The 21380-nt window shown below is 42.6% G+C and overlaps 1 protein-coding gene across 2 annotated transcripts in view; it reads left to right on the top strand.

The window, feature by feature from the left end:
* Positions 1-19796, top strand: part of DENND2C (DENN domain containing 2C) — a 75052-nt gene extending 55256 nt beyond the window's left edge. For both annotated transcript variants that reach the window (XM_063143742.1, XM_063143734.1), the window contains exons 9-19: positions 216-325; positions 1025-1094; positions 1421-1498; positions 2664-2804; positions 3071-3219; positions 4540-4717; positions 5810-5851; positions 9723-9828; positions 11258-11497; positions 13263-13349; positions 17135-19796. In XM_063143742.1, coding sequence (XP_062999812.1) covers positions 216-325; positions 1025-1094; positions 1421-1498; positions 2664-2804; positions 3071-3219; positions 4540-4717; positions 5810-5851; positions 9723-9828; positions 11258-11497; positions 13263-13349; positions 17135-17166 — 1233 coding nt within the window. In that variant the 3' untranslated portion in view covers positions 17167-19796. The remainder of the gene's footprint in view (positions 1-215; positions 326-1024; positions 1095-1420; positions 1499-2663; positions 2805-3070; positions 3220-4539; positions 4718-5809; positions 5852-9722; positions 9829-11257; positions 11498-13262; positions 13350-17134) is intronic.
* Positions 19797-21380: the final 1584 nt, after the last annotated feature.

The raw sequence follows: 21380 nt of genomic DNA, 5'->3' as shown, positions 1-21380 counted from the left end.
ACATTTCTTGGCCTTTGAAAAATTGGAGCTTCTGTTTGCTTGATTAAACAAACAATAATCAAGAAGGAATTCAGGTAAAAAGCAACTCTTGGAGGAAAAGACAGGGTGAACACTGTTGGGGAAAGCAATTAGCTGAATCTGGCTAGCTGTGCACAGAAGAAAATATTGGCCTGCCTGTGTCTGTTCAGTGACATGGCATATTGTTCCCTCCACAGCCTGACCACCCCTTTCGGCAGTCAAAGGACACTGAAGAGAGGCTGAAGGTCATCCCCAAATTCTGTTTCCCTGACCCCAAAGACTGGTGCCCAAAATCCGAGTCAAAGAGGTGAGTGGCTTTCAAATGCATAATCTTTTCTTCATGCGGGAATTAGGTCAAGAAGTAGATGCTTGGGAGGTTGTCCATCCTTAATCTAGAGCAAATCTCTTGTTGAGGGCTGGACGGTGATGCTGGGAGTGAAAGAGATCAGGTGGGGGGGTTGCCTGCCCTTAGTAAAGAACTCCACATCTTCCTTTTCATACAGTTTGGTGGCTTCCGGAGCGAGGATGGGGAGAGGTTGCTGCTTCAGCAAGTTGAAGGAATGGACATTTTTAAAGACTTTTTACTTAAAAAAATAAAAATACATCATAAAGCAATTGTGATCTTGTTACTTTCAGCCCTCCCATTTCCTTCTTTGCTGCAATGTCACAATGGCCTAAGTGTTGCTGGCCATAAACTCTCTGTCCTGCTTTCCTCTCCCAGTGGGACCCTTCAAGGGTGGGGTAAGAAGATCATTCTTTGGCTGCCAGTTGTGGTCATTTGTGGCAGGGTGGAGATCCTGGAAGGCAAGAAACCGATGAAATCTCTGCTGTAAACATTTAGCAACCTCTGAACCATCCCTGCAGATGGGAACTGGAGAAAGAACAGTGTTGTTTATGTGGTGTCCAAGATTAAGTCAAGGTTGGGAAGACAGGGCCCTCTGCAGGATAAGCTTAGCTCCTGTCTTGCTTGTTCAGTCAATCTGATACATTTATTTTTGTTGTCCAGTGAAACCTTCTCCTTCGTGCTGACTGGTGAGGACGGCAGCCGCTGGTTTGGATATTGCAAGAAGCTCTTGGTAAGTACCTTCTTGGCTCTGGGGCTAGTGTGGAAACTGCGTAGCTGCAACTGAAGGGTTGGCTGCTTCTTGACAACCGGTGGACCGAATGGCTTTGGATTCACAGCAGTGGTTAGCAGTTTAGATAAAGAAGCAAAATGCAGCTTCAAGCCAATCTTCAAGCTGGCATATCCAAGGCAAACAGAAAAAAAGAAAGAGAACCGCTACTGGATCCACTAAACCCAGGGATGCTCAAGTGACAATGGGGGTGGAAGATCCTTAGCAGTCTGGCTATCCTGCACGTTCTGTGGCTTTACGCATGACTGTCTGCTCTTCTTGCCTTTCAGCCAGAAGGAAAAGGGAAGCGACTCCCTGAGGTATACTGCATGGTAAGCCGCCTAGGCTGCTTCAACCTTTTCTCTAAGGTGAGTGAACCGCTTTTGAAGTCATAGCAAATAATAGCTCCTTAGGAGGTAACATGCTTTTCTAAGCTTGCCCGTTGGTTGTTGGGAATTCAAGGCCAAAGTTTTCTTTTCATAAGTTGCCCTCTAGAACCTACCAAAACTGCTCTTCAAACACCCCCAGGATCAATGGACTAATGGCAAATGAAGGGCAAATTGGAGGGGGGGGGAATAATTCAAACAGGCAGCACTTCATCTTTGAAAAAAGTCATCTATTATCCACGAACTGCTATCTGCATTGTGATCATTGGTATAAAATGTTGTATAATCAAATGTTGGCATTTAATAGCCTTTTAAATTCAAAGTCTATTAAATGTCAATGTTTGAGTTTGCATCATTTCATAAGTATGATCATAACAGGGATAGCAGTTTGCGGATGAAAGCTTTTGGGACTTTTCTTTGAACCACATACAACCTCCATGTATCTGGGTGGGTTTTAAGCATGGGACAGGATGTCATGAGGAGGGATATGGGCGTCCACTGGTTTTCATGGCTTTAGGGGATTGGCATGGCATGTCCTGCTGTGGCCCAAGCGTGAACTGCCAAGCCCTGCTCCAGGATTTCATTCTGCTTCTATGTTACTCCAAACACGCAAGTCACCATTCAGAAAAATGAAGGGGGCCCCAGTGGACCAGAAATGGGATCTGTGTACATTTAAATGTTTAGTTGTACAACTTTAAAAAAGAAACTGCAATGAAAGCACAGCAGGCTGCCAAATCCTGTCAAAAATGCTGAGAGCAAGCTTTGAAAATGATGGACATGAAGTAGTGATTGTGAAGGAATGAGGAATGGCGCATGGAGGGGTGGAATTGGGGGGTGCATCATGGGGAGTGTGTGCATGATGGGACCATCTCACCATGACTCACTCACCTTCAAGTGAAAAAAAGCTGAGAAATTGGTTTTGGTGAAAAGTTGTGCCACCACAGAAAAAAAGTGTCTGCACTGCAAAAGGTACATGTGCATTTCCCTTGTGCCTGTTGCACATAATCCAACATGTCTTACACATCCAAAGCGAAATGGCGTAGGATGAAGTGTGTGAAAGTGCCATTTCAATCCTCTCTGCTTTTTCTCACTTGTAATGTGACCAAGAAGAGCCGTTCCAATAACTCTATAAACACTCCTTGTGCAGATTCTAGATGAAGTGGAGAAGAGGCGTGAGATGTCCCCAGCCCTCGTGCACCCATTCATGCGCAGCGTCATGGAGGCGCCGTTCCCTGCCCCTGGGCGCACCATCTCTGTGAAGAGCTTCCTGCCAGGAGCTGGAAATGAGGTACGAGCAAAGCCATAGTTTGCGTCCTAGCAAAAGAGCAATGAGTGATCACTACTATCCCAATTCAGATCCCAAAGAACGCTTACTTCACTGTCCAGGATGTGAACTGTATTGGAATCAATTCACATAGCGTTGACTGCTTGCTGACACCCTTTTTATCCAGCATGCTCTTGATTGTTGGAGCATCGACCAAATGTTTTGGTTTCTGGGGGAAACAACAATAAAACAACGGAGTTTGTAACTCCCTTACATCTCTTTGCTCGCAGGTGATTGAGCTTTGCCGTCCACTAGACTCTCGGCTGGAGCATGTTGACTTTGAATGTCTGTTTAAGTGCCTCCGTGTCTCTCACTTGATCCAAGTCTTCGCTTCTCTCCTGCTGGAAAGGAGGGTGATCTTCGTTGCTGACAATTTAAGGTGAGACGTAAACCATGGTTCCTCTTCCTGTTTTGGCAAGATCCTGATTTTCTGTTTTCTTTTTTGAACCTTTCATGCCATAAAAACCATGCAATGCTTCTTGTTCATGCATGACATCGGAAAAACAAATCCATGTCTCAGAAAACAGTAACTCTGGAAACATTAAGCAGATATTCGTAATTACTAACAACATACACAATGTGCATATCACCAATAATTAGCAGCCTCCAGGCAAAGATTTGATATGTTCCACTGGGTAGTTATGGATGTATGGAGGGAATGGCAGATCCATGGAATGGCGCTGTTATGATTAGAACAATTTCCAGTGGGATAAGCTGTGTTAGTCTGCTGCAGCAAAAACAAGAACAAATCTTTTGGCACCTTAAACACTAACACATTTATTCCGGCAGAAGTTTTCATGGACTGTAGTCCACTCTTAATAGTGTGAACTGTGATTGCGAGTTTCAAGTATATATATATATATATATACACACACACACACACACAGTACAGATGTTGAGGGGACCGGGAAACTGTAAACATCTGGGGTGCATTCATTTCCTCATCTTCCTAAGTGATATATGCCAGTGCCTCCCAGTGATGCCCTGCTGCATTGCACGTAGCACAAACCAGCCAGTCTCTGCGAAAAAGGATAAATGGACAAAAATCTGACATCAGACATGGCAATATTGGAAAAAACAATCTTGCAGGGCCAGGAAAAGTGCATGGGACATTACCACTTCATCATGCCTGTGGGAAACAGCATATGTGGATAATCCTCTTTGTAAAATAAACTGCATATCAAAGGCTAGCATGCCAAGGCAAAGGCTATCAATGGCTACTAGCCCTGCTGTTTGTGTGCTATCTCCAGTATTCAAGGAAGTAAGCCTGTGTGCACCAGTTGCTGGGGAACATGCGTGGGAGGGTGCTGTTGCACCATGTCCTGCTTTGTTGGTCCATGACTGACGGCTGGTTGGCCACTGTGTGAACATAGTGCTGAACTAGATGGACCCTTGGTCTGATTCAGCATTGACACTTCTAATGTTCTTGTGTTCTTAAGGAGAAGCCTGCCTGGCATACTAGCTTTCCATGTCCAGGAAGTCTTTAATAAGGGACAGCATTCACTTTTGCAATTCATTTTCTTTGTTATGCAGTGATACAGTTCCAAAAGTAGCATGTGCTTTTTTTTTCTTGCAGAGAACCACTTCACATTTTAGTAGGGACCTGTATGGAATTACTTTCTCTGGGCTAGGGATATTTGTCATTATCTGGGGCTTTTGTAGACTGACAAATGTTTCCTGTTTTATTTTCTCCACGTAGCACCTTGTCCAAATGTGGCCATGCTGTGGTTGCAACACTCTACCCCTTCACCTGGCAACACACCTATATCCCTGTCCTGCCAGCTTCCATGATTGACATTGTCTGCTCACCTACCCCATTCCTTATTGGCATCCTCTCCTGCTCCTTAACACAGCTCCAGGACCTGCCTATAGAAGAGGTGAGATCTTGAGAAGAAATGCAAGGGGCGGGGATGCCCTCGTGACGACACCCTGTGACAACACTGTCGTAGCGAAGAGAGGGGTGAAGGCTTATGGTGACATTTGCACAACCTATTTATTGTAGAGCAAAGGTGTGAGACTTGTGGCCTGCCAGGTGTTTTGGCCTACAACTCCCATCAACCATAGCTAGTATAACCAATGGTGAGGGATGATGGGAACTGTAGGCCAAAATATCTGGAAGGCCACAAGTTGACCACCTGTGTTGTACAGAATATGCTAAGTTCTTCCAAGGATCTTATGCTTGCACATGTGTTTGGTCTATCAGTGAATTGTCAATCACCCATGGATGTGCTGGCATTTTTGTGTGACACAACTGTTTGCCCAAGGGTCCATTCACAAAACCAATGGAAGGTGGAGCTTTTAAACACTTTGAAAGATCTAGGGACTAGAATGTTCATTTGTAGGACCTTTCTTCCTTTTCTCAGTTGGAGTGAACTGTTTGAAGTGGCCACCTTCATGTGTGAGGCCCAGGTTAATTATTCCCTCCCCCCCCCATCCCCAAAGGACCTGAGGGCAATATCCAACGTCATAGGGCGGTATCCAGTACTACTGCCTTACTTTTACTAGTTCCATTCCACCCTCAGGACCTACTGCAAACAGGAATTATCACTTCTGAAAGCAATCCCAGAAATTAGTGGAGATATTTGTTTTCGGAACTGGACAGGTCAGAGGAGTTCCCTTTGGTGAGCTCTGCCCATTCCGGAAATGAGTTTGCCTGCTCTTTCTAGCTCCAAGAGGAACTTCTAGCTTCCCATTGCACTAGTGGTGGGTCCCACCAGAATGATGACATTGTCACATCCCAGAGAACTGCAGGCACTTCATAAGAAGGGCTGCAGTGGAGCTAGCTGGTTTGTGTTAGCTGTTTCTTGTGGTTGCACTACTGACCAATAGTTGATCACATGGATCAGCATGGGGCTGGGGAGTAGGGGGCTGCATGAAGAGATTGGGGATTATTTGCACAATAGCACATGGGCAATAACAGGGCGTGTGTTTCTCTCTCTCTCTCTCTCTCTCTCTCTCTCTCTCTGTAGGTACTGATCGTTGATCTCTGTGCTGATAGTTTTTTGCAAGCGGTGAGTAAAATGACTTTCCTGTTGGCTGTTTCACAAGCAAGCAGAACAAATTCTTTCAAAATGGGTCCATTCAGACGAGGGTGGGGTGGGAATAAATATATGAAAGTAAACTAAGGGCCAAGCTGCATATGACATGTAAGATCCATGACAATAATAATAATAATAATAATAATAATAATAATAATAATAATAATAATAATATTTCTTACCCGCTTCTCCATTTTGATCGAGGCAGGGATCAAAATGATCAGATTCCATCACTTATTATTATGAGAACAGGCCTAGTTGAAACAAACCAGATTCATAAATTATGGGTTGAAGTTGGCTGGTTTCCATAAACCATACTTACGATCAGGGGTAGGCAAACCTGGTGTCCTTCAGTTAATTTTGACTACTGTTCCCATAAGCCCCAGCCAGCATAGCTAATGTTAGTGATTATGGATGTTGTAGTCCAAAACATTTTGGAGAACACTAGATTGCCTACCCCTGCTTGAGATCATCCACATTTTGTCCAGGTTTGGAGGACACTGCTGTTTGTTTGTTTGTTTATTTATTTATTGCACTTATATACCGCCCCCATAGCCAGGGCTCTCTGGGTAGTTTACAGAAATTCTAAAATTAAGATAAAAACGAGTATACAAAATTTAAAATTCTAAAACACAGAACATACCCACATAAAGCATTAAAAACCATTAAAAAAACTAACCATGTGGGTGATTAAGATGTGCCACCATATGCCTGTGCAGTTAATCTAATGAGTGCCATTTTGGATGGAAAGGTCAGGTACAAGACAAATAAATAAACAAAACAGAAAGGAAAGCTTCCAAATGCCTCCATGTAGCCACACCAAGGAAGGCGGGACTGGAAGCATGGGGTGGTGAGTCACTAGGCTATTTCCTGTAACGCTAAACTAAGGTTTGTTTCAACTAACCACAGTTGAAATTAATCACAGTTTAATGTTGGGAATGACATGCTAAACTGAGGTTAATCTAAATGTGTTCATCTAAAATGGAAGCAGAAGCTTCTGCTCATCTCCGGTGGTCACACTGGAGAATGGGAGAGGAGGAAGCCTAGGAGGAGACTGGGCTGTTCTCATAACAATATCTGGTGGTTTAGGGTTTTATCTGAATGTAGCCAGCATGTAATTTGGCTCTAACATCCACTAAATTTCAGCAACCTTAGAGAAATTTCACTTTCCCACAGGACACGCCTGAAGTTACCAATGCCAGACAAAACAAGGGCTCTTTTGGGAGTCCCATTTCCCAAGATGGCAAGCATTCTCCAGAGGCAATACTCTTCCAACCCCTCAGAGCCATAAATTGCAAGTCTAACAATCCTTGATTTAGGGCCAAACTAGGTGTGTCGCTTGGCCTTACATTTTTCATTTTACTTTAAATAGCAGCTGTGTAACGGCCCAATGCAAATCATGGTGTGGATAGCTGCTTTTTTAAATTTTCTTCCCACACTACTGTCCTAAAGAATTCCTCCCTCCCCAAAGCTGATATTTGCAATGGGAGAGAACCATAGCTTGGGGTTTTATCTCCCCCTTTCTAAGGTCCTGATCTGGTTTGGTGCCCCCTCCCCCATGGCTGTTAACTTGCAAATAAAAATGTAAACAGGCAAAGGCCTGGTTCTCAAGTAACAACAACCCTCTTGCTGGGTTGTTTGATGTGACATCTAAACCCAGAACTCTGGGTTGTTAAGGGACAAACAACCCACTGTTATAACTCATGGTTTATTTGTTGGGTTGTTAGAGCAACTGGGCGCAAAGTGGAGGTGGTGAGTGGGTGGGAGGCAGTTCGCTTGTGCGTGGCTCCAATGATTCATGGATTAAACAGTCCATGAATTGCCATTTTGTGCGAACCAGGTCTATGCCAAAATACACATGAAGTTTGGCCCTTAGAATGGTATTGCCTCTCCTGCATTTCCCTCCCCCCTGCAGCGTCTATTTTCTGCATTTCCTCTCCACAAGATTTCTTCTCTTCGTTGTCTAGACATTTAGAGTTTCCTGTGGATAGCTGTTCTCAAAATAATCTTTCATGATGTCATTTGGTACTAGTCTGCCTTGTCCCCTATTAACTGAAGGTGCTGTTCTTGCAGACAAAGCAAGCAGAGATTGACAAACTGTTCAGTGTAGCATTCCACAAAGCAGAAGTAAGTGGTGTTGGGCTTTGTGGTTCTAGCACATGCTGTGAACTCAGGGTTAACTTTAGCGTCAAGGGTGCTTTGAAAACTGCTTCCCTTTCCAAAATCTTGTACTTCAGTGAATCAGAATGTGTGAAGGAAGTTGCTGACCCCAGGTGGTAGCTCTTGTTTGTATAGTGCTATAAGTATGCATGGGACTTGACAGTAGTGATGTATGGATTTTGAAAAATCCATTCTGTCTGTGTTTTGCAGATTGTCAGGTGCTGTTCATTCCAGTCCACTCATTGACAGAATCAGTTTTTCCCCCAATTTGCACAAATCTGCACTTGCAAGAATGTGTAAAATCCCTCCAATACGCACAATTACCCCCAAATGTGCATGTTCATGCTTCAGTTTATGCGGGAAAGGCGCATTTTCGGCTGGTGTATTTTTATTTGACATATTTTTCTACAACTATATTGGTGTTAAATTCCAGAAAGTAAAAAAAAACAAAAACTGATCCGCAAGTCCACAGAGTCTACGCAGCTCAGGAAAATCTGTTCGCTGCAGAATCCACAGATCTGATTCATAGAAATTTGAACTCATTTGGTTCCATCACAGATTTCTCCGACATCCCTACTTGACAGAGATCTGGGTTGCATGCCACGCAGGCAAACTGTGGGTTAATTAACCCAGCATTAATCTGTAGTAGGTTTGACCTACGATTAACCTATAGCGTCTGGGTTTGGACGTCATGTAGCAACCTTAGATTTGACTGATTGGAGGTTACATATTGAAACTGGCAGTGGAACGCACCAGGCACATATCAAGGCAAATTGTGGGTTACATAATTAATTAACCTGCGATTTGCTGCCATTACACATGAATGGGCGTAGAGTAACACAAACAGAGGCCAGGTCCCTGCCCTGAGGAGTCTACTGTTTAAATTTAGGCACTGGCCAAGGTATGGGGAGAGGGGAGCATGAGACAGGCAAGGACAGAAGGGTTGCATGAGAGCAAAAGCAGGTATTTGTACTATTCTTTGTTTTAGCTAGCGGTTCAGGGTTAAAGGGTCAGGGTCAAAGGTTTAATGGAACAAGTGGGTTTTGAGCTGGGAGAAATAGATGGCACATGTACATAGGAACATAGGGAGCTGCCATATACTGAATGAGACCCTTGATTCATCTAGCTCAGAATTGTCCAAGGTTTTAGGCAGGAGTTTTTCCAGCCCTACCTGGAGATTGAACCTGGGATCTTCTGCATGCAAAGCAAATGCTCTTCTGTTGAGCTATGGTCCCTCCCTATATGTAGATCTTTGGGGGGGTGAGAGGGAGAAAATTCCAAGTGTATGAGGCAGCGCCTCATTTTTTTCTCCCATAAAAATGTCCCTGGGTTTTAAAACCTTCTGGAGAGGAGCTTCTCGGAAAAGACCACCTCGAGCGCCCCCCCCCCCCCGCAATCCTACCGGGGTGGTACCGCCCACTTTGGGAACCATTGGTTTAGTTTTTGTACTTCTGCAGTGCTTTATTTGTATATCAATAATCTCTATCTAGAATCCATTTTAAATGCCAATTTTAATTTGTTTCACGTGTTTTCATTCTGTATAGTTATAAGACATACATGCATACTTACCTTCCATGCTGATATTATTTCATATGGTAGCCAATGCAATTATTCCACGCAGCGTTTTATCCCATTTTTGAACACAGCAAGTTCACACCCGCCACCATTTTTTTTTCTTTTAAAGGTTTCAGATGAGGATGAAATCCTACCTCACAAACTCCAGGCTGCACTTGCACAGATCTTGGAGGAAAGGAAAGAAATCCTGTCTCAGGAGCGGAGTTACACGCAAGGTGCGTGAATTAGGGAGTCATGGCTGAGCATTTCCCCTTAATATTTCTGTGCTACTTTTTAGGTTGGAGGCCTTGTGCGTGAGGCCTTTAATTCTTGAAATGAAGAGCAGGAACCTTCTAAATTGAGAAACATAAATAGGTTATGAGATATGAGAGAGGCCTAACTTTTTCTAAGGATACGTGCTTTTTAAGGTTTTGTCCTGGACACTTGGAGTGCTTCCAGATGGAGGCTTCCTAGTTCTACCTGTTAGAAGGCGTTAGGCAGCAATTCCATCTTTTCCCCTTAATGGATTTTTTTGCAGAAAATACAGGAGAGTTATGAACAGAAGACATTTATGTCTGGAGCTCTCCGTAAAATTCTATGAATGAGGCAGGGCGATGGCACTATAAAAGCCTTGCCTGGCAGCACCCCTAGTGTAAAGTATATTGGGAGCAACAGAAACATTCCTGAAAAAGGCAGGTAGCCCTTCTCCTCCAGGATAAGCCTGGTTAGCAAAATGGAAGCCAACCATTCATACTCACGTTGGTCCTTGTCAGTCATGAGAACGAGTCCGTTACGTTAACTGCATCGCTTGGCCTTCCATTTTTATTTTACTTTAGATAGCAGTTGCGGAAGGGCCCAATTAAGATTGCAGCGCAGGTGGAGGCTTTTTCAATCTTTGCCTCCCATGCCACAGTCCCAAAGACACCCTCCCTGCAGCTGTTATATGCAGTGAGCGAGGCTGCCATTAGCTTCATAGCTTTGGGTGGGTAAAGGGCTTAATCCCTCAGAGAGTCGCTGGAAGCCACATCAGGATGAAATTAGGCAAACAGGACTGGAAAATGTCAGATGTCTCCATTGCAAAGCACTGTGTTGTATGTGGTGAGAAAGTGATTGGCAGAGCAGGAGCAGCAGGAGAGAGTTTGACTCGCTAGCAGTGAGGGGGCAGAGGGAAAGCAGTATCTAGGAAAGGTTAAAGATGCGCATACACTGCTCATTGCTTCTCCCTAGCAAATTGCACACACAGCCTGCTGCTTTTGCAACAGAGAAGTGGTCACCTGAGTTCCCAGATCTGTGTTTGCTGCTGGACATCTTCTAGTGCTGATGCTCATGGTTATGCCGCTGCCGTTGATTTGATATTGAAGTGCAGTTATTGCATCATAGAATCATAGAATAGTACAGTTAGAAGGGGCCTATCAGGCCATCGAGTCCAACCCCCTGCTCAATGCAGGAATCCACCTTAAAGCATCCCTGACAGATGGTTGTCCATCGTTTGTAATTGCCGGCGTCCTGAGCTGAATGTCAGGTGATCTCTGTTTGAATTGTGAGACATGTCACCTCTGACCCAGTCAATGGGATGGGTGGGCTTTGCATAGAAATTGGGATACAAGTAGAGGTTGCTCTCTCCAGAGCAGTAGATGTGACTGGTTTTTGTGTGTCTTGTGTTAGGTGATGTGACTCTGGACTCCCTCGTTTCGGAGGCTTTTGTGCGCTTTTTTGTGGAGATTGTGGGGCATTACTCCTTGCACATGCATGTCACTGAGAAAGGGGAGCGGGTATTCCAGCGGGAGCCCTTCCGGAAGTCCCACACCTCCCGCAACGTGCGCCATTTCCTAGACATCTTCATGGAGACACAAATGTTTGCTGGCTTCATACAGGACCGAGAGCTCCGGAAGAGTGGGGTCAAAGGTGAGACCTGCCAAATCCCATCCTACATCCTGCTTTGTGTAGAACGAAAAATGGTACAAATTCAGAACATCTTCATGCTTGCAAACTGTACTCTGTCCTCTTGCTGGGAACTGGAAGGTGCTGCTGTCTTCTGACTATAGGCTATTGTTGTGAGCCCCTCTAGGTTCTGAGCCCGAAAACGTTGATAGTTCATTGCCAGCATTTTTTATTCACTAGTCCTGGAAAAGTGCATTGACTCAGTGGTTTCATAGCTTCTCTAAGGTGCCTAGGCTCCCCTGTTCCCTTTAAGGCACCCCCTAGCCACACAACAAATGTCAGTAGGCTGATTTAAAAGATCGAGCTGTCTTACCAAGTGTAAGAATTTTATGTTACTGCAGAGGAGCTGTCTCCAAACATACAAACATTAGTATGTACCGACATTCAAATACCTTCAAGCAATAAGATTGGCATTCATTTATTAAAGAACTATGGGACCTTTCACTTTCATTTATAGCAATATCAGAACTGGAGATAACAGAGAACCTACACAGAGCTGAAGCCTGTGCTAGTTCTGCTTTGTCTCCAACGTTTTTAGTGACAACTTAGGAAGAACAAATGGAAAGAATTGAGGAATTCAGCTCTGTACTTACCATTGAGGAGCTAAGGGATGGAGAACATGAAAGCTTCCCTCCATCCAAATACATGAGGTATTAACACAAGTATGCTTCATCCATACACTCTTCCCTTCTTTTAGATAGGAGTACACATAAATGCTAGAAAACATTTTCATATCTAAGTACATGTTGTATAATTGGCATAAGTCATGCTGCAGACCTCAGATCGTGGGTTGTTGTGTGAAACTAACCGTGGTGGGTTGTAAGCCTATGCGGCAGGGCCTTGCTATTTACTGTTTTACTCTGTACAGCACCATGTACATTGATGGTGCTATATAAATAAATAAATAATAATAATAATAATAATTGTGTCATTTGAATCCAGACCACTTCCCACAGGGTGGCCTATTTTGTCCAACAAGCCACACTTATAACCCATGGCTTATTCATTGGGTTGTTTAACCCATGATGGGTTACTGCGAAAGGGAGCTGCAAAAAGATGAGGGGTGTAGAACTGCCTTAAAAGGACTTGCTGGAGACTCAGGGAAGTGTGTAATGGGAGCAGGGTACCCGTAAGTGTCAGTTCAAGATTTAAATCCCTGGAGATTACCTAGGTAAGGGGGCGAGCTGGTCCCCTTTTCCTGTCAACAGTTGTCAAATTAGTCTATATGCAATCCCATCTTGTCAATTACCTTGTATGTTTTATACTAACAGCTGAAACATTCAAGTTAATAGACAAGGCAAGGCTTTGATATCTGAAAGTGCACACTTGCACAACTGCAAAAAGCTGACCAAAAAAAAAAAAAGAAGAAGACATTTGCACAGATTCCTGGCGCTGAAAAAATATTTTTAAAAATCTAGATTAATTTGCCCAAATTCCTGGGCACCCAAAAACCTATATTTTTTAAAGCCAGGAAATGAAAATGGGGCTGAGATTGGAGCGGGGACAACCCACACTGTGTAGCTTGTTCACCAGGGGCAGGTTGTCATATCATGCAAATTCACCCACTATCTGTTTTCAGAGACCCTATTTATATGTGGGTGAACAGAATTCTGATTTTTCTCATTTGTAATCTTGCTTGTTTGAAACTTCATTCTTTAAACAAACTTTTAAAGAGAAAAACTGTATTCCATAAAGAAGTGTGTCACTGAGTGGTACTTTCCTTTTCTAGGGTTGTTTGAAGTCCGTGCCTTGGAATATTTGGAGACCATTCCCGAGTCTGAGCCAAGTGGGATGAACAAAATCCTTCGCAGTCTGGGTAAATAATGTTCCACTTTGGTCTTGGCTGGCTTGGATTGCTTGTGATTTGTATATCTATACAAGGAACACTTTCAGCCTTGATGACAGTCCTCTTTTCCTATGATGCAAGTGGGAACTGAACTACTTGATTTTATGAGATTTCTTTGCAAAGCTGCCCTTTTCATGTTCGTCTCTGTCCTTCTGCCCTTTTTTTTTTGGTCAGGGTTAGCTGCTTTAGTATTGGAAGTGCTTAATACCCAATCCTCAACAGTGACCCTGTTCAGACGACATGCTAAACCACAGTGGTTAAGCATTTTGAGCTAAACATTATGACTTAGCGTGGCATGTGAACCATTCCTAACCATGATGGTTACATAACCATGGTTTAAATGCACTCTCTAACTATTTGCTGCAAAAGGATTAGTGGCCTAACCATGACTTAGCATCTTCTCTGAACAGGACCAGTATCTTTACAAAGGACACTCCCAATATAGTTATATATATATTCCAGGATCCATCACTTTTTTGTTTTTTTCATTCTGCTAATGTAATAATTTCTCCCAAAGCATCTTTTTGCCACTGTCTGACCAAGCAACTTGGGTTGCAATGGGGTGCACACACTTACATGGAAGTCCACTGAATCCCAATAAATCCCACTGAACATAGTGGGGCTTTTTTTGCTAGTTAATATGCGTAATCTTGTACTTTGGGTAATGTTTATCATCCAAACAATTGGAACCTAAAACAAAATGTTGCAGTATTTCCTCCAACAGTAGAGTTCCTGTTTAGGGTCTAAACTAGCTATGCTGTGCTTTAGGTTACAATCACTTGTAGTTAGCTCAAACAGGCTAATTCAGTGTCTGACCACCACCGCCGCCACCTCCCCACTGCCCCCCAACATCCCTGGTTTTCTTTTCCAACTGGCCCCCAAGTGGCCCCCAGGAGGCTCCTGAGCGTGCTTGACATTCATTGCTGGCTTTCTGGGGTTGTTTTATATTTTTGCCTACCTCGGAGTTCACCCGAGCATGCTGATACCTCCATTTTGTTTCTTGGTAGGCTCGTTTTGGCTCCAATGCTGTTGAGACTCAGCTACCTGAGTTTGCTGTTAGAGGGAATAAGTAGGATCTTTAACAAAACATTGCATTGTGGAGTGCTTTTATTCAGTGTTACAGGCAACCAGCCATGAATGGAGACTGTATTCCATTTTCCATTTCCCCCCTCCCAACACACTTTCAGCATTCTGTGGCTACTTGACATGGTCATTCCTTTTTGAGCTGTTTGTTTTGCCCCCATATTTTCCCACCAACTTTTTTTTTCTTTTGCATTTCTGCAAATCTTGGGCTTCCTCCAAACATAATGACTCCTTGCTCTTGTTCAGTAGCCCCATTTTGGCTACGGTCCTGGTGGCACTCACCAGCTGAAATTGCTAGTAGAGGGAGTAATTATACTGAATTTTCTAAAAGAAATCAATAATTCGCAGAAGAAACTTCACAATAAGTGAATCTATTTGGCTATGAAAACCAAGAACTACTTTAGTCATGTTGAAGGGCTTGGGGTTCTTTATTCTCTACTCCTGCCCCATTTTATTTTATTCTATTCACTGTATTTTTAGTGTGCCCAGTAAGAAAACATTCTCTGGACAACTTACAATGGAAGTTAAAACTATCAAAAATAAAACCATAAAATTGAACACCGCATAAAACCAGCAACAGATGGTAAAACCAACATAGCAGTGGAGGGAGGAAGGGGGGTGCCCAAATTCCATGCAGTGTAGGCAGGGGGAATAAACAGTAGGCTGCCACCATCCCTTAACATCCCTCTCAGGGGAGCCTCAGACTTTACAGGACACACTTGGGACACAGAAATTAGAACTGAGGCTTAAGTGGAATAAAGCACACACAAACCTTGAAAAAGGTGTGAAGTTTATTTACAGTAAGGAAGAGGGAACAGGGTAAAAAAAGGTATATAAATATCAGAGAAAATCAGAGGAAACTAGAGAAGCCTTTGGAACAATGCTGCAGGCAAAACATAACAAAGCAGTATGTAACCTATTGTATATTTTGCATAAGTAAGAGATTTCCCATAGGACAGGGCTGAATCCAGGATCCAAAACCTCCACAAGCCCAGAGGAAAGTTAGCACAGGAAGACAAAGGTCTTCTCTAAATTAGCGATTTATAGTACTCTCATGACTGGCCATTCATGGAAGTTTGCGGATTGATTACATGACATCACCAGGATGTCTCCCATGGTTTTTAAAAAACAAGATAATTCAGTATCTAATTTATGACAGGATTTGGCCCTACATGGTTTGGGTCCAGGTTACCTGTGGGATCGTCTTCTCCCGTACAATCTGCCCCGCACACTCAGGTACTTTGGGAAAAATTACTTCAGCTAGCAAAAACTAGATTAACAACTGTTACCCGGAGGACCTTCTCTTCTGCTGCTCCCAGACTGTGGAATGGCCTGCCAGAGGAGACTCATCAACTTAACAGTCTACTAGCATTCAAGAAAGCTATAAAGACTGATCTCTTCCGGCAGGCCTATCCAGTGGAATTTTAAGACGTTTTTAAGATGTTTTTAGGATGTTTTTTAGGAAGTTTTTAACAATGTATATTATGTTTTAATTATTATGTATTTTATCATTTATTGTTGATCCCAGCCTTGATCAAAATGGAGAGGCGGGCAAGAAATAATTTTATTATTATTATTATTATTATTATTATTATTATTATTATTATTATTATTCCACCACTAGATGGCACTGTTTCATGTAAAAGAATAGGCTGAAATAGCATTCCCTTGTCAATTCAAAAATCACGTAGTTGCCATTGGTTACTGTCTGATGGAGCCTGTTGTGAATGTGAAAAGATCCGAGACCTGGTAAGGGTGCGGGTTCTTTTCTTAAAATAGAAACACCCCAAGACGAAAATGAAGACCAGAATGAAAATGGAACCAAAGACCAAAGGGCAATAGTAGCCCCGCTTGCTTTATACATTCCCCTCCCCACCAGGTCCTTGACAAATGTGAGGTAAGCCTCCATAGCCCATCACTAGTGGGCTGAATAGTTTCCTCACCTTTCAGTAGGGGAAGAGCGGGGTGAAAAGCTGTCACCATAGTCCAGCTGAAATCACTCCGTCTAATTTTTGCAAAAATTCTGCTCTGACCTTGAAGGCCTTGAGACTAGAACAGCATGAGATAATGCATGAAGGTGGTTTTAACAAATGTGTGTGAAGTAGAGCTACTTTCCAGGCAGCTAAATTTTAACACGAAAATGCATTTATTGACAATAGAAACTCACAACTGATCTTAAAATTTCAATAAATATTTGTAATTATGAAAATATTTGGGGAAAAAGATGCTGAAAAGAGCACATTGCAGGCACTAGACAAGTTTTTCCCTGGAGCGCATAAATAACTGGGATGACACCACAGAAAAGACCCTCTATCTAGTTACCACCTGCCACACTTTATTTAGCAAGGGTACTCAAAAAAGGTCCTCAAATGAAGATTTTTAGATCTGGGGGATGAGGCAATCTTTCAAGTGGAGGTGATCATTTTGAATATCACTCCCCAATGTCCTATCACAAACTGCTTTTACAAGTCTTCTCACTCTTTCAAAATCAGTTTGCCAAGCTGAAATCTCCCTTGGGCCTGCAGAATTAGCTGTGCAGTTCTTTGGATTGTGGCCTTAGATGCTGCATTTGTTCCATTATTTATTTTTAACAACCTCACACATAGTGACAAGGTATGCACAAATAAACACATTAATCTTCTAAGCCTTGGTCTTTATATTTTTCCTTTTAGGTAGTAAAATGAAGTTCCTTCAAAAGAAGTGAGAAGCCAAGTGCAGAATTGCTGCTAAGAGTGGTTTTAAGTTCCCAACCAGCTATAATGAGATGACACTGCATTGCCCGTTGCTATGGTGTCAGACAGGATTTCTGGAACTCAGCTGAGTTGAGCTTCAAGCAACTGGAAGAAAGTGGCCCAAATCTGAGTGGACTTCTTGATCTTTGCTCTGCCTTGTTCAACTGGAATATTACTGGGAGAAACTGGGCTTCTTTGTAGAACTGGACTGTAAAGGAGGACATGATGAACTGTGTGAATTATATCCCTGTTTATGCTGCTTGGCCTAAAGAGACTGTCCCGTCATCCTCACTTTATATATCCTGCTCAAAGCAATCCAAGGACTAAATTTGATGCCTCTTAAAAAGAGGAATGAACCAGGAAAGACAACATCAATCCAGCAATTGATCTATGCCGATACTGCACTGCAGAGATTCGTTGCACGAGGAAACGTTCCCCTAAAACTGGAAAACAAACCTGTAGGAGCTGATTATCCGTCCTCATCTAAAATGCCATCCAGTTAGGTTCTTTGCTATTGGCCAGGGTTCAGCCATGTTCTTTCATAAACTGTTGGCTTCACTTGTGTATTGCAAAGCTTTTTATGTTGTAGATATTGACAGGAAAACAAGAAATCTGCTTGTTTGCTGTTTTGGTTTTACACTGCAAGCCTCTTCCTGTGTTAGTTGTTGCTAATATACATGTTCTTTTGACATTTTACAAGCCCATATCCAGAAAATCATGGGATGTACCTCATACAAGAGTGGTGTTTACTTGTCTGGAAAATGCCGTTTGATCTGACTGGGAGGCATGAAGACTTTTTTTAAAAAAATACAAATGGTGGAATTACGAGTTGATTTGGTTTGATGCAGAACCATTGTAAAAAACCAAGCAAGCTTCTTACAACTGCATGTTGCTGTGAAACCTGAGTGGGATAGAAATTGGCTCTTCCCCAAATACATTGTTCCATCCATTTACCAGAGCTGAAGATCCATGTAAAGTATTTTCTTCCCCCTCTAAACCTAGGTCTGTTACCTGCTTTTAAGAAATCTTGATTCCTCTTGGTAGCCACAATTACTGGGAAGAGATCCATGCATATAGTCCAACCCCTCGGTGGTTTGCACAACATTTAAAATAGCTGTTTAGGGTTCCTAATGACAAATACCCTGTATTTAATCAAATATGACACATTGTTATTTGTCTTACTAGAGTACTCCAGAGTGACTCTGCCTCTATGGACCTGTCACATGTGCCCACAGGCTACTTTCCAATGGAGCTTTACCATATGTTTACATGTAACAAACGGACTCAGGTTTAATACATGGGACTTTCGTGCAGCCTTGGACTGGTGAAAAATTCCCCAGATAAGAGGGATTCCTTTGAAATATTTAAGTGTTGTGTGCTGATATACTGGATTGATCTTTCTCGGCCATACAACCAAATGGACCTCCAGATTTGGATGAAATGTGGACTTGGGGTTCATATGGTTCTGTGTGGATTACATGTATCTGAAAGGTGCTGTTTGTACTGGGGTCAGATCCTAAATATTTGTTTGCTTGCAATGTACAAGGTTCACCAGACCAAAAAGAAAAAAAAGTTGAAAAGATTGAGTAAGATGCGAAATTTTATCATTAGTTGAAGCTTCTGCATATGGTCTGAACTGCCAGCTGTGCCTAAAATATTTCAAGCCAAAAGAATTGGCAAAAACTTGGGCCCAGTGGTTCTCCAGTGGGCCTGGAAAAAATTGCTTTCTAGGTCCAGTTGTGCAAGGCCTACAGCCCACCCCTGTGCATCTTTACTCAAAAGTAGATCCCTCTGAATTCAGTGGGATTTGATCCCCAGTAAGTGCACATAACATTTAAGCCTTAGCAGGGGTGGGGAACATGTGGCCCTCCAGTTGTTGGTGAACTGCAGCATTCATCAGCCCTAGCCAGTACATCCAATGGGATGGGATGATGGGACTTGCAGTCCAAATGACATGTGGCGGGTGACATATTCCCCATTCCTTGCTGCTAGGGAATACTATGAACTTAATGGTACATACTTCTCAGTAAACATGAATAAGATCACCCTTTAAAAAGCTTCTTAGGTCACATTTTTAGGACAATTGACTGACCTACTTGCTGCTGCAGTTCTGTTATGAACATTTTGTGTGGCCACTCTTACAGAATTAGGTTCTTGATGAGAAGCAGGAGCTCACCACTGATTTAGTAGTATGTTTCAGCACTTAAAACTATTGCACTTGATCAGAAGGGCAGGAAGAACCCCCTTATTCTGTTGTTCGTACCCACTTTTTGGGAATGGTTGGGTTAAATTAGCCCCCAGGGTGTATAACCCTAACTTTTATAATTCCAGTCACACCCGCTGCACAATCCTAGATGGGAAATACATACCTTTCCCTCATCTCCATGGAAACACATTCTTTCAGATCTTCTATACTTCTTGGTGCTGGACTTTCTCCCATGTGGTGTCTTCATGTTTTTCACAGCCTGCTCTGCTCATTATGGATCAAGCCATATTCTGTTGTGTATAGATGAAACCAAAACTGTATGTACAGTAACAGAACTGAAATAAACCAAGTTCCTTCAGGAACTGGTTCAAATAAAATGTGCTGGGTTTTTTTGTGTATTGGATCATCTCTGTTTTGTTTGCCAATGCTGTGCGATCAGTATTCTTTACACCTGTAGTTTTCCTGAAAGGCCCAGTTCTCAAAATTAGGGTGGGGGGTAAATATGTGGTGACCTCACTAGAAATAAATTTTTGAAAGGGATGGGGTGTTTCTGGATGAGTGTCTGGAAACTGCACTTCATGCAGAATATTGTGTATTGTGTCCTAAACTGTATTGGTTGATAGAAGTGCACCATGATGCTGTGACCATTTGAACTTGGTCCCTGTAATTTTATGGATGATTGAATGTGTTGGGAGACTAACCTTTTAAATCCCTCAACACCCAAATGGCAATAACACACAGAAGGGAATTCTTATTTGGTTCTTTCAATTACAGAACTCTCTCCACTTAACATCATGACATATATTCGTTCAAGCCTGTACTGCTTCTAAGAGTATTACAAGTTTGTTAGACCAGCTACATTGGAGGCAGTAGTTTAAGTAGTGAACCTTTTTCAATGCTGGAAAAATTACTTTGACTACAGATTTTATGACCCTGTTCAGAAAGAATGCTAAGACACACTGGTTAAACATTTTGGCTAAACATGATGGCTTAGCATGTTATGTGAACCACAACTTAGCATGTTGCATGAGCCATTCCTATCCATGGTGGCTATGTAACCATGGTTTAAACACGCTCACCATTTGCTGCAAAAGGGTGAGTGGCCTAACAGGGTGTGTGCGCCCTCTGAACAGGCCCTTTGCCTATCCTGCATTTCTCATAAGCACTAGAGCAGAGCAGAAATTCTCAAATTGTGGTCTATTCAGGTAGTCCACAGGTGGCAGAACAGCTTAGATTATCTGTACTTGGTCCTGAACTTGATTTATTATTTTATGACTAAGACCAGGGCTAGATATCGAACAGGCCCTTTATGGCCAGGGATTTTCATAATACAATGGTGACAAGGTTTACTAATTTCCCCCTGAAAAATTACCAAAGGGCCCCTGTGATTTACATAATACAGTACAGGTTTTGATGGCATGCTAGAGTGTTGGACTGGGAGTTGGGAGATCTCGGTTCTAGTCCCTGTTCAGCCATGGAAACTCACTAGGTGACTTTGGGCCAGTCACGCTCTCAGCCCAACCAACCTCACAGGACTGTTTTGTGAGGATAAAATGGAGAGCAGTAGAATTATGTATGCTGCCTTGGGTTTCTTAAGGAGGAATAAAGGTGGGATTCAAATATAAGTGCTGAAGAAAAATATATATTAAACAATGAGTTATATGTGCTTTGATTTGTACAACAACAATATGTCTAATAAGTGGAGGGTAATGTTTATTTATTTATTTACAACATTTGTATATCACTCCACACAGATTCCAGAGTGGTGAACAACAAGAGAAAACATGAACAAAAGATTTTAAAAAATGAAACACAACATTTAAATTATTCTTTAAAAAACAGTGCCAGTAAAACCAAGGCTATTTGAGAACTGCTATAGAAGAATTCTGTCGGGGGTGGGGGGGAATGGTAACCCCTACCTCCATGTGGCAATATCAAAGTGGGGAAAAACCTGACTTTTCTCACATGGAGCTGCTGCCT

The sequence above is a fragment of the Elgaria multicarinata genome, chromosome 1 (assembly GCF_023053635.1).
Source record: "Elgaria multicarinata webbii isolate HBS135686 ecotype San Diego chromosome 1, rElgMul1.1.pri, whole genome shotgun sequence".
Taxonomy (NCBI): domain Eukaryota; kingdom Metazoa; phylum Chordata; class Lepidosauria; order Squamata; family Anguidae; genus Elgaria; species Elgaria multicarinata.
This window is presented reverse-complemented; position numbering and strand designations above follow the sequence as displayed.